This window comes from Ciconia boyciana, chromosome 1, assembly GCF_034638445.1.
Source record: "Ciconia boyciana chromosome 1, ASM3463844v1, whole genome shotgun sequence".
Classification (NCBI taxonomy): Eukaryota; Metazoa; Chordata; class Aves; order Ciconiiformes; family Ciconiidae; genus Ciconia; species Ciconia boyciana.
The window spans coordinates 64082923-64097795 of record NC_132934.1 but is presented as its reverse complement, the minus strand read 5'-3'; the positions used below and the strand labels follow the sequence as shown (position 1 = coordinate 64097795).

General features: G+C 40.1%; 1 protein-coding gene across 5 annotated transcripts in view; it reads right to left on the bottom strand.

Moving 5' to 3' along the window:
• Positions 1 to 14873, bottom strand: part of KIAA1549 (KIAA1549 ortholog) — a 149862-nt gene that overhangs the window by 25308 nt on the left and 109681 nt on the right. For all 5 annotated transcript variants that reach the window (XM_072871846.1, XM_072871866.1, XM_072871856.1 and 2 more), the window contains exon 11: positions 3424 to 3626. In XM_072871846.1, the coding sequence (XP_072727947.1) occupies positions 3424 to 3626 (203 nt within the window). The remainder of the gene's footprint in view (positions 1 to 3423; positions 3627 to 14873) is intronic.

The window sequence follows — 14873 nt, the reverse complement described above, 5'->3', positions numbered from 1 at the left end:
TGCGGGCGATTACAGAAAAATATAAAGAAATACTGTGATTTTCCCCAGCAAAATACTTCAGCTGTAAAATTATTCAGACAGTATAAAAATAGCAAAAATACAGGGCATACATCACTGCCCAGCTGACACCAAAGCCTGTCTTTTCATATGGGATCAGCCTTTGTGATAGTGTCTCTAGTGACCATGTTGTCTTGTGAACATTCATATTCTATTCCTGCAGGCAGTTAATCACTGGAAGTGTGCACGTGTCTGTGCATTAACCTTGTTAAATGCAAGATTTGCTTGGGCTAGATGGATATCTGAACTAGTTACCAAGGCTCTTGTCTAAACATCAATCTGCCTAGAGCACACAGACTAAGATAACTATACCCAGCCAGACAAGTTCATTGAAAGTTAAACCTACTCCTTGCAGCAGGCAATGCTCTGAATTCAGCTCCCCTTTTTCTCCTCCCTGAACAACGCACTGTTAATCAAACCCTGTATTTCATTCTTTTCTGCAGGACTGTAACACTAAAGTCACATCCCAATTAAAAAAAGAAAAAAAATAGCAGGGAAAAAAGGAGAAATGGCTCTCGAGCTTACAGATCTGCACCATTGCATCTTTTCCTCTTTTCTAAGGTGGAGAGGGTGGGCAGAGCTATTGTCTCCATCGCCTTTGTCTTGGGTCAGCAGAGTATGGAGTTCTGTTTCCAGATCTGCTACTGACTTTCTGCTTCACCTCACTGTGCTTTGTATTCCTTCATACTCTTTCCTCAGTCCATCTAAATTATCATTAAGTAAATTATAGGAACATAAATAGTGCAGAGTCAACATCAGTCATTCTTTGTAAGTGCTGAGGAATATGCAGTTGTACCCTCTCAAGCCAAAACAACAGGTCCAACTCTCAGCTGGAGCCTAGAGATGCCATACTTTCTGAACTCGGTTGTTGTTCTCGTTTGTTGTTTTTTACGGATACAGAACGTGTACTCACATCACCACTGTATTTCCTGGCATGCAACATACAGTCCTGAATTGCACTGTGATGAACTGAGTTCTGATTTCCTCACAAAACAGAAAACAGCTAAAACCAACATAACACACTATGCTATCATTTCACATTTCAACTTCTGCCTCAGGGAATAAATGTTTTAAATCTCAAGCTGACATGGGCATGTCAGCATGTTAGGGAGATGATGGTAACATCTCCATAGTTAAGCCTGAAGGGAGATTTGCTCTTATGGGAGGATGAGGGAGAGAAATCATTTTTTGAAAACATTTTGAAGTGTTTGAATTTAGATGCTATTAAAAAAAGAAATATCTTTGTTCCAAATTTGATCAATGATTCATTATTGTCTTCAGGGGAAGCATTAAGATGTTGGCCTCTGAAAATTTTTCCTGCTTCATTTTCTGAATTATTCTAGATGAAATACAGTAACAGCCTCAAGTTCAAACTTCTTTCTTGTGCTTATGTGTGTGTGAATATAGATACCTTCCCCTCCCCCTCAGTATTGTCTCTTAGGCCACTTCTGAACTTCTTAGAAGAAACACAGAAACACTTGTCCTTCTGATTTATATTAATTAGTTTTAATTTATTTAAGCTACACCAAAATGAGTTAGCTATTTTTTCTTCCATTATTTTCCAATTTTGCCCACTTTCCACTGTACCACTGGTAGTCTACTACTTGCAAGGCCTGTAGGGAGTTAGGAAGACAGGCTCAGCATCTGGGAAGGTGGAAACTGAGCTGTCTGAAGCCCACGGGGGGAAGATGAAGCAAGGATCTTAGGACAACTGGGGCTTTAGAGGAAGCACAGAAGGTTGAACAGAGGAGCAAGCTGTGTCAGAGACCTGCAGCTCAGGAAGAACCACCGTTAGTTTCTTTCTAAGCTCATTCAAACTCTGCCCTTTGTTGGTTTTTTTTGCTCCCACTGTGCAATAGCACATCGGTAAAAGCACAGGGGATGCAGAGCTGGAGGCAAAGGAGTGCAAAAATATGAGAGGGAGGGAGAGGAAGAAGAATTACTGGGAAGTGGAGGATTACAAAGGAGCTCCACAGTGAGGAGCTGTTTGTGAGTCATCATAGCACTCCTCTCCTCAGGGCTCCATTTTTTCTCCACCTATTACCTTCCTGCTTAACCTCTTTTTTTTTTTTAATGCACAGATCGTTCTTTACTGCATAGCTCTGTTACAGTGCCTATCCTACAAACACAATCCTTTCCAGCAAGACACATTCACATCATTTGATTACTGGAAAAGGTTAGGAAATTACTGCTGAAGGTTGACAGACACTTCTCCACTTGCACAGCTGTAAATTATCACTCCTTTTCCTGACCGAAGCTGGTTTGCTATGAGAGTAACCAGATAACCACAAATAAAAACACTTGTGCATCCTCCCTGAATTCTGGGGATACTGCTTATTTCTGGAAATTCCAACTTATCATACATGTATTGATCACTATTACTATTATTGAAACACACTGCTATTCGTCAATAGTTTTAGTTTGTTTTAACCACCCGTTGCCTTAGTAGCTAGAGATCACTACAAAGAGAATGCATCAGAAAACATACACCTGGTTTTTCCACTAAACAAGCAACAACTTGACTTCAGCCGACCTAATAGTGTCTTAAATACCCCTCTTAACTGGGCATGTTGCCTTTAAGAAAACGTCCTGGTTTCGGCTGGGATAGAGTTAATTTTCTTCCTAGTAGCTGGTATAGTGCTGTGTTTTGGATTTAGGATGAGAATAATGTTGATAACACACTGACGTTTTAGTTGTTGCTAAGTGGTGTTTATACTGGTCAAGGACTTTTCAGCTTCCCATGCTCTGCCAGGTGCACAAGAAGCTGGGAGGGGGCACAGCCAGGACAGCTGATCCAAACTGACCAAAGTGCTATTCCATACCATATGATGTCATGCTCAGTATAGAAACTGGGGGGAGCTGGCCAGGGAGTAGCGATCGCTGGGCATTGGTCGGACAGGCTGGGCATTAGTCGGCAGGTGGTGAGCGGCTGCATCACTTGGTTTTTTCCTGGGCTTTGTTTCTCTCCCTCTCTTATTGTTTGCCTTTTCATTACAATTTATTGGGGTTTTTTGTTTGTTTGTTTTTTTTTCAATTCTTAAACTGTTCTTACCTCAACGCACGAGTTTTCTTACTTTTGCTCTTCAGATTCTCTCCCCCATCCCACCGGGGGGGGAGGGTGAGCGAGCGGCTGTGTGGTGATTAGTTGCCGACTGACGCTAAATCATGACAGAGAAAAATGGACACTAAATTCTCACAACCTTGTACTAATGAGTAGCAAGGCATAACTGTGATGGCCCACTAGAAAACGCAAGTCTCAGAGCTCTGGAACAGTTCTTTCCACTGAAATTGCCCTAAAAATACAGTAAGCACCAGCCATTAATAAACTGTCATCTACCACAATTTGTTTTATCTCTGTGAACTGACCTCCCTCTGTGTCGAACATTCTTTGAAGGCTTTGAGGAAATCTTTGACTTGGGGCTGGGCACATCTCCATTTTCAGATGGGGTAGTATCCTTAATAGGTCCTGGTAAAGGAGCTGGCTCATGGATAATCAGGACATCATCTTTATTGTGCTGGCCCAGATGCTGCTTAGCAAAATCAAAGCCTTTCACACTGGGGGCTTGTAGCTGTGAGAGAAGAACAAAGACAAAAAACAGGAACCGTGAGTGACCATGAGTACAAAGGCTTTGGTTAATATCTGCAAACGATGGCCACTAGGAGGATGGTCAGGCTATGGTAGTCTCAGGAATGAACATGAGAGCTGCAGGGAAAAGAAAAACAAAACCCCCACGATTCTGTCATCTTACTTCAGTATGTGATACACAGTTTAAAACTCCAAATCAGCAAATCTAGTTAAAAAAATAGCCTTCTGTTGCTGCTACATCTTTTCTCAGCTATTTCTTCAGATTTAATCCTTGTGTGAGGAGCTTTTTGTGTACTTGTAGGTGCAAGGCCGTAGACACCTGTGTACCAACTGAAATGGTTACCACTGCCAGGTCATCTTTCCATTTCTTTCAGTCAAAATCAGTGAAGTGAGTTTAAATACTTTGAATAATGCCACTGCTGATCTTCCTCATTTTGAGCTCCCCAAATCTGCAGGAGTCTGGGAGTGCTTGTGCAAACACCTAGTTCATCTGATGAAAGATAAACATTCTGCAGATCTGAGTTTTATGGCAGCCTGGCAATGACTTTTCAGCCAGCATGGATGCTTCAGAAAAGAACTGAAAATCTAGCTCTTAGGAATTTCATACTGAATAGACAGAAAAATATATAAAAGACTTTGGAGTTTAGAGAAATTAGATTCTTATCCTAGAGATCTTATTAAGGGATTATGGATTCAATGGGCAGCTTGCTTGAAAAAGACACAGAACTGGGCCTTTCATTTTCATAACTGTATTTATAAAAAAGCTAATCTCACCTTGTCAATGACTTGATTCAGACTTAATTTAATCAAGCCTCCAAGTTTCAAGCTCTCCTGCTGATTTTTTGGGGCTTTGGAGTAATTAGAAATTGTGAAGAACTAATTAAGAGAAAGTTTTTCTTCAAGTCCCACTCAATTTTATGTAGTTTGGAAGTTGAAAGTAGAAAGAATTGTTAACAACTCCAGTTTTCAAAGTGCATGCACACATACCCACTGCACAGCACACGTACAAAACCCTCTGTGTGTTCCTAGAGCTGATTTCCTGCAAAGTGAAGCATGTGTTGGAGTGCGTTTATGGGTGCGTCAGGTTCCAGATGTTTAAATGAACCCCCTTTCATAAAGCTTGGCATGCCAACATAGCTAACTACAAACAGACTCGTCTGATATCATGCCAAAGATAAGCTTGCCTAAGGAATATTCTGAAACAATCTCTTCAAAATATTTTCTCAGTAAGCAAACATTTTCCAAATGGTTCTTAGAAAGGATGTTGTAGTAGAGCAAACTGCCTATTTAGACCAGTAGATGGCAATAAAATCTCTCCTGTAAATTCCAACAACTATCTGAATGGTTGAGGTTTTGAAGCTCATTTCTCAGAAAATGAGTAAGCTTATTATTTGAACAGATCTGGATGTCTTCCACTATACTCCATTTTTCTTGGGCTTTATTCAGCAGGTCCCTTCAATTCAGCATTATGGGTGATTTAATTATTGAATTTATGTAAATGCTGCAACTTTGATTCAAAAAGGCACTGTTGTGCTAGACCAGGTAAAGGTGTAACTGTTTCTCTGTTTTTTGAGTCATAGCCACCTATGACTTTTGAGTTATAGTGAACCCTTCCTGAAACTTCCCCCCCTTCTGAGCTGAAATACTGTCTTCAGGAGCTGGCTCACTTAAAAAAGAAACCACCCCAAAACTCCATACCCTTTTTTTTTTTCCCCAAAAATACTTCTGAGGAGGAACTTTTCACTTCCACTGTCAGAATTATCATGCTGGCTTGCAGCACTTTGATTACTAAAACTCCTCTTAGTTACCCCACCTCCACCTCTGAACTGCTTGATGTTATGTCTATTCTCTTTGAAGATATTCCTGTGCACGACACTTTTCCTTTGAACCCCTTCAGTGGTTTCCCTTCTTCTAACCCTTTCATACTCCACCCTCATGCCTACACAGCCCTGCTGCTGATCCCTGATGATCACTTCCTCTACTTCACTACATTCCCCTCCCTTGCCTCCAGCCCCCTTTGCTCCAAAGATTATGAGAGTCTTCACCATGTGCTGGGCACAACTATTTCACAAAAAAATTTGGTGGTGCTCTACCCTTTCCTAAGCACTTTTGACTTGACCTGCAAAGTTACTACTCCTTTTTGAATAGTGTGATGGGTGGGGTGGGCAAGGACAACTAAAGAGACAAAAATTCTAGTAATATTAGAATTACTAGTATGGTTTTATTAAGATTGCTGCATGTCTGAAGCATGCGTTTCAACATACCTTAGAGTTAACTCTAGCATACTGGGTTTGTAAACCCTCTGGGGAGTAAAGCAACATGCAAAAAAATATAAATTTTTAATCTTTTAATTTTGAATAGTCTTATTCCTAGCAGAAGTTTAACATAACCTTTCGTCTAAGCACAGTTACAGAAACAGATATATTTATGTGTACACGTACGTACACCGCAGCATATGTATGCACAAATGTTTATCTGCAGACAGATCACACAGAAGCTGAATTAAAAGACTGTTAGTATTGTGAAGACAAGCACTCACACTATAAGAAATGGCACAGTTAAGATTGTCTGAGCAATCACAACTGGATCCTCTCATGCATAGGCATTGCAATAAAGTCTTGAGTTACAAAGTCATGAATTAATTTCTTCCATAGGAACCTCTTGCTCTCTCCCACCCTGCTGGATCCTTGGCATAGGCTGGGCCTTCTGCTATTAGTCAAAGTTGGGTAGAATAAAAGAATGTAATTTGTAGAACCAGGATGCCCATCTCATTTCATGCAGAAGCTGGCAAACACGTAGTGAAAGAAGAAGGGGATGTAAGAAGAGAAAGGATGTACTCTTTGATGACATCCACGGCTAGGGTGGCTGAGACTTTGCCAATGGATTTCATGGACACTTGCTAGCAACAGAGGACCAGCAAGTCTCGGGTATCACCATCCCAGGCCTCAAGAAGCATTCACCCCAGGCACCACAGAACCTGTGGCTCTATTTTCCTAAAGGTGGAGCCAGGCAACCTTCTCATCTGGTCTTACTCTTCATTGCCAGGCAGAACCAGTCTCTCCATCCTGCCCCTCTCTCCCTCTGCCTGCCAGCTGCCAGTTCCAGTTTACACTATCCAAGAACCTGAGGCTCACTGCTCCTTATTCCTTTACCTGGCCTCATAACAACCTCTGTGTACAGCAACAGAGAAAAAACCCTCTCAGCTTTTAAGGTACAGCTCTACAAAGCTTATATGTGCAGAACAGGTGTAATCCTATTAGAATTTAACTGGTAAAACTCTAACAAGTCTCTGTCAATCACATGCAAACATTTTCCCAAAGGTTTAAAACTTAGTCAGAAATGGTCAATTCCCCACAGAATCAGCAAAAGCATTTCCCTCACACAAAACAACCTTCTGGTCCCGTTTCCTTTCCTTCCCCACCCTGCATCCCCAAAGGCTGAGAATAGGCACTAGAGCTTCCCCAAAACAATTTTTAAAATTTGGACAGAGTACTCTATTTTCTCTTAACCTTGTTCTTTGAAAGAACAACCTCTTCTTATCTTAAAAAAAGATTCAGTATGAAACTGATACTTGAATGGAAAACTTCAGCCTGAACGATTCAAATCTTGCAGAGTTCTGTACAGCCAAATAGTAATCTAGATAATCTCCTGCTAATCTAGATATCTCCTGCTAAAAAAGCTTAAGTTGGCACTACCAGCTCCAGCCAATATATGAACAGTGTGAGAGACTGTATGCATGTGTGTATACATGTGTTTGCACGTATGAATGAAAAAACATGACAGAAAAATATAATGTGAAAATACATATATATAAAACATGATACCTGACTGAATATGAAGAGATGGTCCTCAACAAAACAAAAATTGATAAAATGACTTATTAAAAGTAATACCCATTATTTGAGAAATAGAAATACTAATATGATTATTACTGCAGAAACAATGCTGACAGAAACCCACTTTGTTTTCTTAAAAAAAAAAAATTAAAAAAAATCTATACTTCTGATACCTCACCTCTTAGACCATGGCAAGATTATGACTTTAACTGAGAACCGATACTAACAAAAATCTACATTTTCCGTGAAAAGTGGCTGAAGGACACTGAAACACAACTCTGCTTTCTGCAAGACTAGATGGTCAGAACACGGAGACTCAGTGGAACGAATTAATAGTGTTGTTCCAGACTGAAGAGGTTTCCTACATTTTCTTATGAATTTCTGTGTGCCACCTGCTGCATTCTTCCTTTTCTTTATATGAAGTTATACAGTGTAACAGATTGGATGACCTCTGCTCACCTTAGGACAGGTAGTCAGAATACCATGTGTGGATCTGTCATCTACTACTCATAAATAAAACACCACCAAGGAAAGAATACAATCTCTTTTTAAGTGCACATTTGTGCTGACACCGCTACCTGTTCAGGTGCTGAAACTGAGCCTCTTTTTAATCAGCCTCAAGTGCCTTTACCTAACACTGCATAAAACCAGTACTAGCAAAGATCTGTTGTACATGTAAGTTGTTAGAGAAGGTTTTCATTTGTTTTATCTTTATATATTTGTGAAAGGGAAAAGGTAAACTACTCTGAAGCTTACTGACAAAATGAACATGTCTAAACTACCACATTCGTAAGGCATTATATTATTATACAAATGCAGAACCTGCTGAAATCTAAGGGGAAGATGATTTCAAATTGGTAAGTCAAGACAGTGCCTTAATTCTATTGTTACATACTGAATGAAAAAAACCAAGTATTTGAAGCTCAATTCACAGAAAAATCAAATTATTTCTGTAGAAGCCCATGAAGTCTGTGGACCTCAGTCAAGACTTTGCCCATGAAAGCAGCTAATAGTTTCAGTACTGTTCAAGTCACAGAAATATAAAGTGGTTGCCAATATATTGTTTTGCTAGATGCAGAGACACACCAGGAATGTCAACAATCTGTTTTCTCAAGAAAGCAAATACTGCACACACAGGTCTGTGAATAACTTCAGCGGAAAGCAGAAGATAAGAGATACACTTACTGAGTATTCTTCCTGTAGTTCCTATAAGCAGGATTTGAATTTGGACATAGTAAGAAGAATAATGTATTAAGACAATTTTCTATTGATTTTATACCACAGTCTTGTCTTGTTCCTTGTAGAGCTAGACACATTGAGCAGAGGCTGTTAAAATACATTTCTAAGGAAACAAAGGACCTAAGCATGATTTCAAAAAGAATACTTTAGTGCTGGTACATGAACTATGAACAGGACAGGGATCCCTGTAAAGAAGTCCTGCTGACTTATGACCTTACTAACATGCTAGCACATGGAATGCTACAAAAATGACAGGATAAAGAAACTTTACAGAAAAAAAAATGTTTTCAAGTCTATTAGTTTAAATGCAGCAAGGCAATGAGAATCAGTGTTCTTAAAATTAACGAGGGCTGAAGATGTAAGTCAGTCTGATTTAGGATGGCTTAAAGCTATTAAACATCACAAACTGCCTTCCACAATCTGAGATTCACACCACCAAACCCTTCTCCATATTCCCAGGGCACCACAGCATAGGGTAGTGTGAATTCACTGCATTACTCTCATGATGCACCAGTAAGGACAACTATTTGCAGCTGCTACTGTGCTTGCTACGGTCTTCTGAATTTTAACTCATTTTTTTCACCATGCTTCTACTATCCCATCCAAGATGTCACCTACTTCTTCCTCCCACGAGGATCATTCATCCCTATTGTTTGCAATGACTGTTCCATGAGATATTTAAAACACCTACCAATAAATAACAATTTAGAAGTACTGAGGCATGTTCACCTTTCTCAGTCTCATTTTCTTATTCAGCTCATTCTTCTAATATCATTTCCACCCCTTATGCACATAAGTATACCCTCTGTTTTTTGTTTACATTGCTCTCCTTCAACATAAAACACTTCGGGATCATAGCCAGGGACTGCCTGTAAAGTATGCATACAAATTATAAATGCGATTCAATAACAATAATGCATATCTGAGTTAAGACACAAGAAACCTCTGTTGATGAAAAAAGCGTATTAGAAGATCACATAGAAGTAGAGTTCCACCTCCATAGCCTCCCTCAAAATACTGAAAAAAGACCCACTTGTATTTCTCAAGGTCTTTTTGTGCCATTGACACAATTTCCCTATGAAATAGGATACGATGCAATCAACTTGTGCCATCAGCACAAACTCTTTCCCGGCCTACTTTAAAAAAACCACTAAGTATCACTGAGAAATGTGTAGAGGGATCCTTCACTGCTGCTGGTTTAGGACATGTTTTTAAGCACCAAACCAAAAGAGGTCTCTAATTTGATTTAAATGCCTTCACTTGATAATTGTGTATGTATGTAAAAAAAAGTGTAGGTGCAATGGCAGTTCACTATATTGCCTCTTAGGTGGGATGCCATCACCCTCCCATTACAGCTGTGTTACAGCCTGTACCCTCTATGACAAGCCCCATCTCAAAAAGAAGCAGGATTTTGAGATCTGAGCACCAAAAAAGAGTGTGTATGTACAAAATGATGCCCATTTTCTCATCTTGGACCAAGCACTTCTTCATACAAACTACGTCTCACATTTGTTTATCACAACAGCACTTCTGTGAACTATCACTGTTACTGGGAATAGGTAAAGCAGTTGAGCAAACATGTCCTTATGGAGAAGAAACATGCTTATAACTATAAGCATGGGTTTCTACCATCAAGCTGGGGAGAAGTTGTGCACAGTATAGCAAGTGCTGGCACGGAAAACCAGAACAAGCTAGTCTACAGCCTCTGGTCCTCCTTCCCTCCTCTGAAAAGTCAGAACTGTGGTTTACTGCTCACCACCATACAAAAAGTAAGTAAAGCAGGAATCCCACAAAAAACACCACCTCAGGATTTTTGCTCCTGGAGTAGGATTAAAAACAAAGAAACCCCCAAACTTACAAAACTTTATAAAGCCTGAAATTCTCAAGACACCTGTTCTGAAATATTTTCTTAAGACAGATTCTTCTCGTGGATTTTCATCATCCCTCCTCTTCTCCTTTGTGCATTTCTTCCTGCCACACTAATATTACCATGACAGCTCAGTAAATTTCACAAAATACAAGAGGGATCATTCGAAAGCCCATAACTCTGAGTACATCTATGCCCACAGGCTGCTGGGAAAACTGCTGTAACAGGCAGAACTTTGTGTCTGAATCACACATAGTTTTAGCCTTCCTTCTCAGACAGAAATGCTGCAGTGTGGATACTATCTTAATCATGGTTTGGTGAGGCTCCTTTGCACACTGGTTGGATGACAGTGTCAGAGTAAGTTAGAAAAAGATCACCAAGTTTATCAGATAGACAGGTCACTGCTGTGTCTCAGTTCCACCAGTCTTTTGTCCATAAATTATGTCAACCAATTACTCCTCCAAGGCCACGTACACAACACCAACATCAACTGCAACCTCTAAGAGAGGTAGCACAACACGTCAAAAAATTATAAATTAAGGAAACTTTTCTCAACTTGTGAAGCAAAAGAATACATTCATAACATGGCTCTCACCGTCTGGACAGGGCACATACACAACACAGTCCAGAAACACTTCCTCTCTGCAAATGATGAGAAAAGTGCTAACAGTCTTTTAAGGTAGAGCACAGGTCAGCAATTTTCATTTATTTTTGTGCTGGTATTTTGTTGGGCTCAGTGACTCAAACACATTTATATATCTAAAAAGGGTTTAACGCACACAGAAAGAAAGTGCATTCATATATACTGCAGAAATAATCTGCTTGGTGAAATGAAGCTACAAGTGAGTAGCAACATTAAAACCTTAGGCAACAATGATTTGATATTGGCCCATTTCCTCATTCCCAAAATAGCTAAATTCTACAGTAAACTCTTTATCATTTTTTGTTAGGAAAGACAGAATTTTTTCCCCAGTATTAATCTAGTCTCAGTGGTCTATTATGTTTAGGATAGTATAAAGTTTATCCATATTTTGAAAATGGATTCTTTTTCTTTTTGTTTAACTCCTTTTCAAAAGTAGCCACTATATAAATGTCACTCTATAAATCTATGGGTCACCTACATTTTGAATAGCATATGCAGTTCTAGTCTCCCCCTCTCAAAAAGGATGGAAAAGAATTAGAAAATATTCTAGCCTTTTCAGAGGCTAGCAGTTGGTTCAAAGGACAGTTCAAAAGAATGGATAATAAAACTGGGACTCCTCTGTCTGGAAAAAGAGATGATGGAGATGGGAATATGACAGAGATCTGTAAAGCCAGGACCGGCAAGGAGCAAGTGCCTAGGACTCAGCTGTTCACTGTTCCCTCCCATACAAGGACTAGTGGGCATCACAGAAAACAAGGAGGTGGCAGGATAAGAGCAAGATGAAACAAGATGATGTGGTTCTTCATATAACATGCTGTGGAAATCCCTGTCAGCAGCTCAGATGGGTTGAGAAGGACCGGACAAGTTCATGGAAGAGAAATCTGTTGAGGGTTGCTAAATATCACCACTTCTAGAGAAAGTCCCTTAGCCACAAATAACTGGAGGCTGAAGAGTTACTCAAGGCAAAGCATCACATGTACTTGCCCTGTTCTCCCCTTCTATAGGTTCTTGCTTTTGGCACCTGGGCTAGCCGGCCTTTTGGTCTGACTTCAAGACAGCTACTCAAATGTTTGTAAAAAAGCAGATGGAGACATTTTACTTCTTATATCTATCGGTATAAGCAGTATATCTAAGCGTGGCATTTTATCTCTACAATTTGTGAATTGTTAATCCTCACTACAGAAGAAGAGTTCCCACAAAAGACCTCTTGCAGAGGAACTGCCATCAGAGAAACATACTGTTGAGAAGTAATTAAGATGTTGAATACTGTGTTCCTTGTTAGAATCCAGCTATTGACTCTGAAGCAGCAGAACCTGTATGCCAATTCCAAAAAGACATTTTGGATAGTTAGTTAAGGTTGCTATTAGAAATGAATGATATTTTTTATGCAAACAGTAGGCACAGACATGAATCTCTTGCAGAAACTCATGTCAGTTTTCAAGTAGTTTATATAAGATTGGTGTCAGCTGCCTTTCTTAACATGAGTCTCTTTTGACTGGAATTATTCTGCAATGCAGAGCTGTTGCCTCTACATTATAGAGATGAACAAAAGGATTACAGGATGTCAAAACATCACAAGAATTCTTTATACCAGGAGCAGAAGCCTAGTATTTAGCCTCCAGCAGGGCCGGCCTCTTTGATCCTGGGAACATCCAAGAGTTAGTCTACTGAATACACAATAATAAGCAAAACTCTCAATTCAGAAGTGTAAAGTTACACCTGACACATGAGATTTGGGTATCAGATGTCCCTGCTTGGGGGGGGGGAATAAAAATCCACACAAGCCTCTCAGACATCCTGCAGAACGCATGACTCATTACCTGTAACTGTGAGCAACACACAGAGGTCTGTCTGGCTGTCAGAAGCAGCACAGATTAGAGTAGACATGCAAGGGCTGGTAACAGTCCCCAGGTGATTACACATTAGCTGAGGCTTGCTGGCACACGATGCAAGTTGTCAGCCCGCCAGCTCTGACACTACCTGTGCTACCACTCAAGGAGAAGGTGGGTTACTGTATGCTTTGTCCTAGGCTTTCGTGGGGACTGAGCCATCCCACACGTGAACACGCAGGAGGAGCACTGAGCTGGAGAGATGTGTTCAGCCTTTAAGAACCATAGTGTCATGCAAAGGGCCCCAGAGAGGAGCGACTGCTGGCTGGAGAATTAGGCTTTTTCACCCTAGGGTTTTAGGATGTGGCCTTGGAAAAACTAGGAGCTGAGTAAGCAACTCAGTCCAAGTTAGCACTGCAAAGGCAATGACTTCAGCACACCCAGCATTTACAGGAGACCATCCAAGACCTTCTAAGTAAACCGTCAATGAGCTTGTCCACCGGTGTGAGGTTCTTGTCGTTAGGTCAGGGAGCCTTTCCATGAATAACTGTCTAGAGCTGAAACTAACTCTGGAAAGTCCTAGCAAAGGATTTGACTTTCTTCCTCCAAATGCTTGTACACAGCAGGGAAAGTGAAATCCCTAGTGAACCAGGTTCCATTTTAATTTTTGGATGTCCATAGAGAAATAATACTGCCAACTCTGTTCGCATTACAGATAATATGTGAATGGGTTTTTTGCTCTCTGGTGAAGAGGAAAGGGGTTGACAGTGTTTTCACACAAAAACGTCAGTAGTCTAGTACAGAGCAGAATGATGGTTTGGGCATTGAAGACATTTATCCATTTTTTCATGAAGAAGAAAAATAACCCATGGCAAAAATTCAATTGCCCACAAAAGGCACAGCTTCTTTGCAAGAAAAAAAGCTCAAGCTGGGACAGTGTTGTAGTGGATATAGGCAATGGCAAGAGAGACAATCCAGTAATTTAAAAATGCCACTTACACATCTTTTTACTTCCAAAGGCAGAGACATCTTTATCCAGTGCAACAACCCAAATCACATCAAGGTGAATTTCCAGTAGGATGCTACAGCTTACAGAACAAGTCATAAATACTTGATGTGCCCTTTAAATATCTTAGTTCCATCTCTTGAAAAGAATTATCCTTGCACAGACCAATAATCTCGCATAGAATTTCACTGCTCTGACCTGCTTCCTTAGTTTCCAGTTTAAAAAGAGTCCAAATAACTTTGACCCAAGCATGTTTTCCCATCTAATCTCCGGAATGAAAAAGGTAACCTAATATTTTTCAGGTATTGTGAATCCTGCTTTGAGGCAGAGGGATGGATTAACTAATCAGAGTCTCTTCAAGGTCCATTTTTTTTTAAAATTACTTTATCTTTGAACCTGGTTTTGCTAGCATCAAACAAAAGTTTTCTTTCCTATGTATTTATATTTATATTTATATTTATATTTACTTAAGTAGCAGACTTCTGAGACTATCCAGAAGTAAAACATCCCTTAGTATTGTTTGAGTTCAGCTCTCTGTATGTCCTTTGCAGAAGATAACATTATGAGCCTTTTTAAGAAGGACTCTTACACCATCCTGTCTGCAAGACACTGATCCTGTGATGAAACTAGAAGGCCAGATGGAGAGAACAGAACCTGGTAGAGTGGCGTGGTACACCCAACCTGCAGAACAGGCCTTTGCTGAATACAGTCTACCCTGCCCATGTCACCACCTTAGAAGAAACATTATCTTTGCTATTATCTACATTATCTTTGAGAGTGACCTGGCCTTGAGGGTGGGGACAAGCAGTA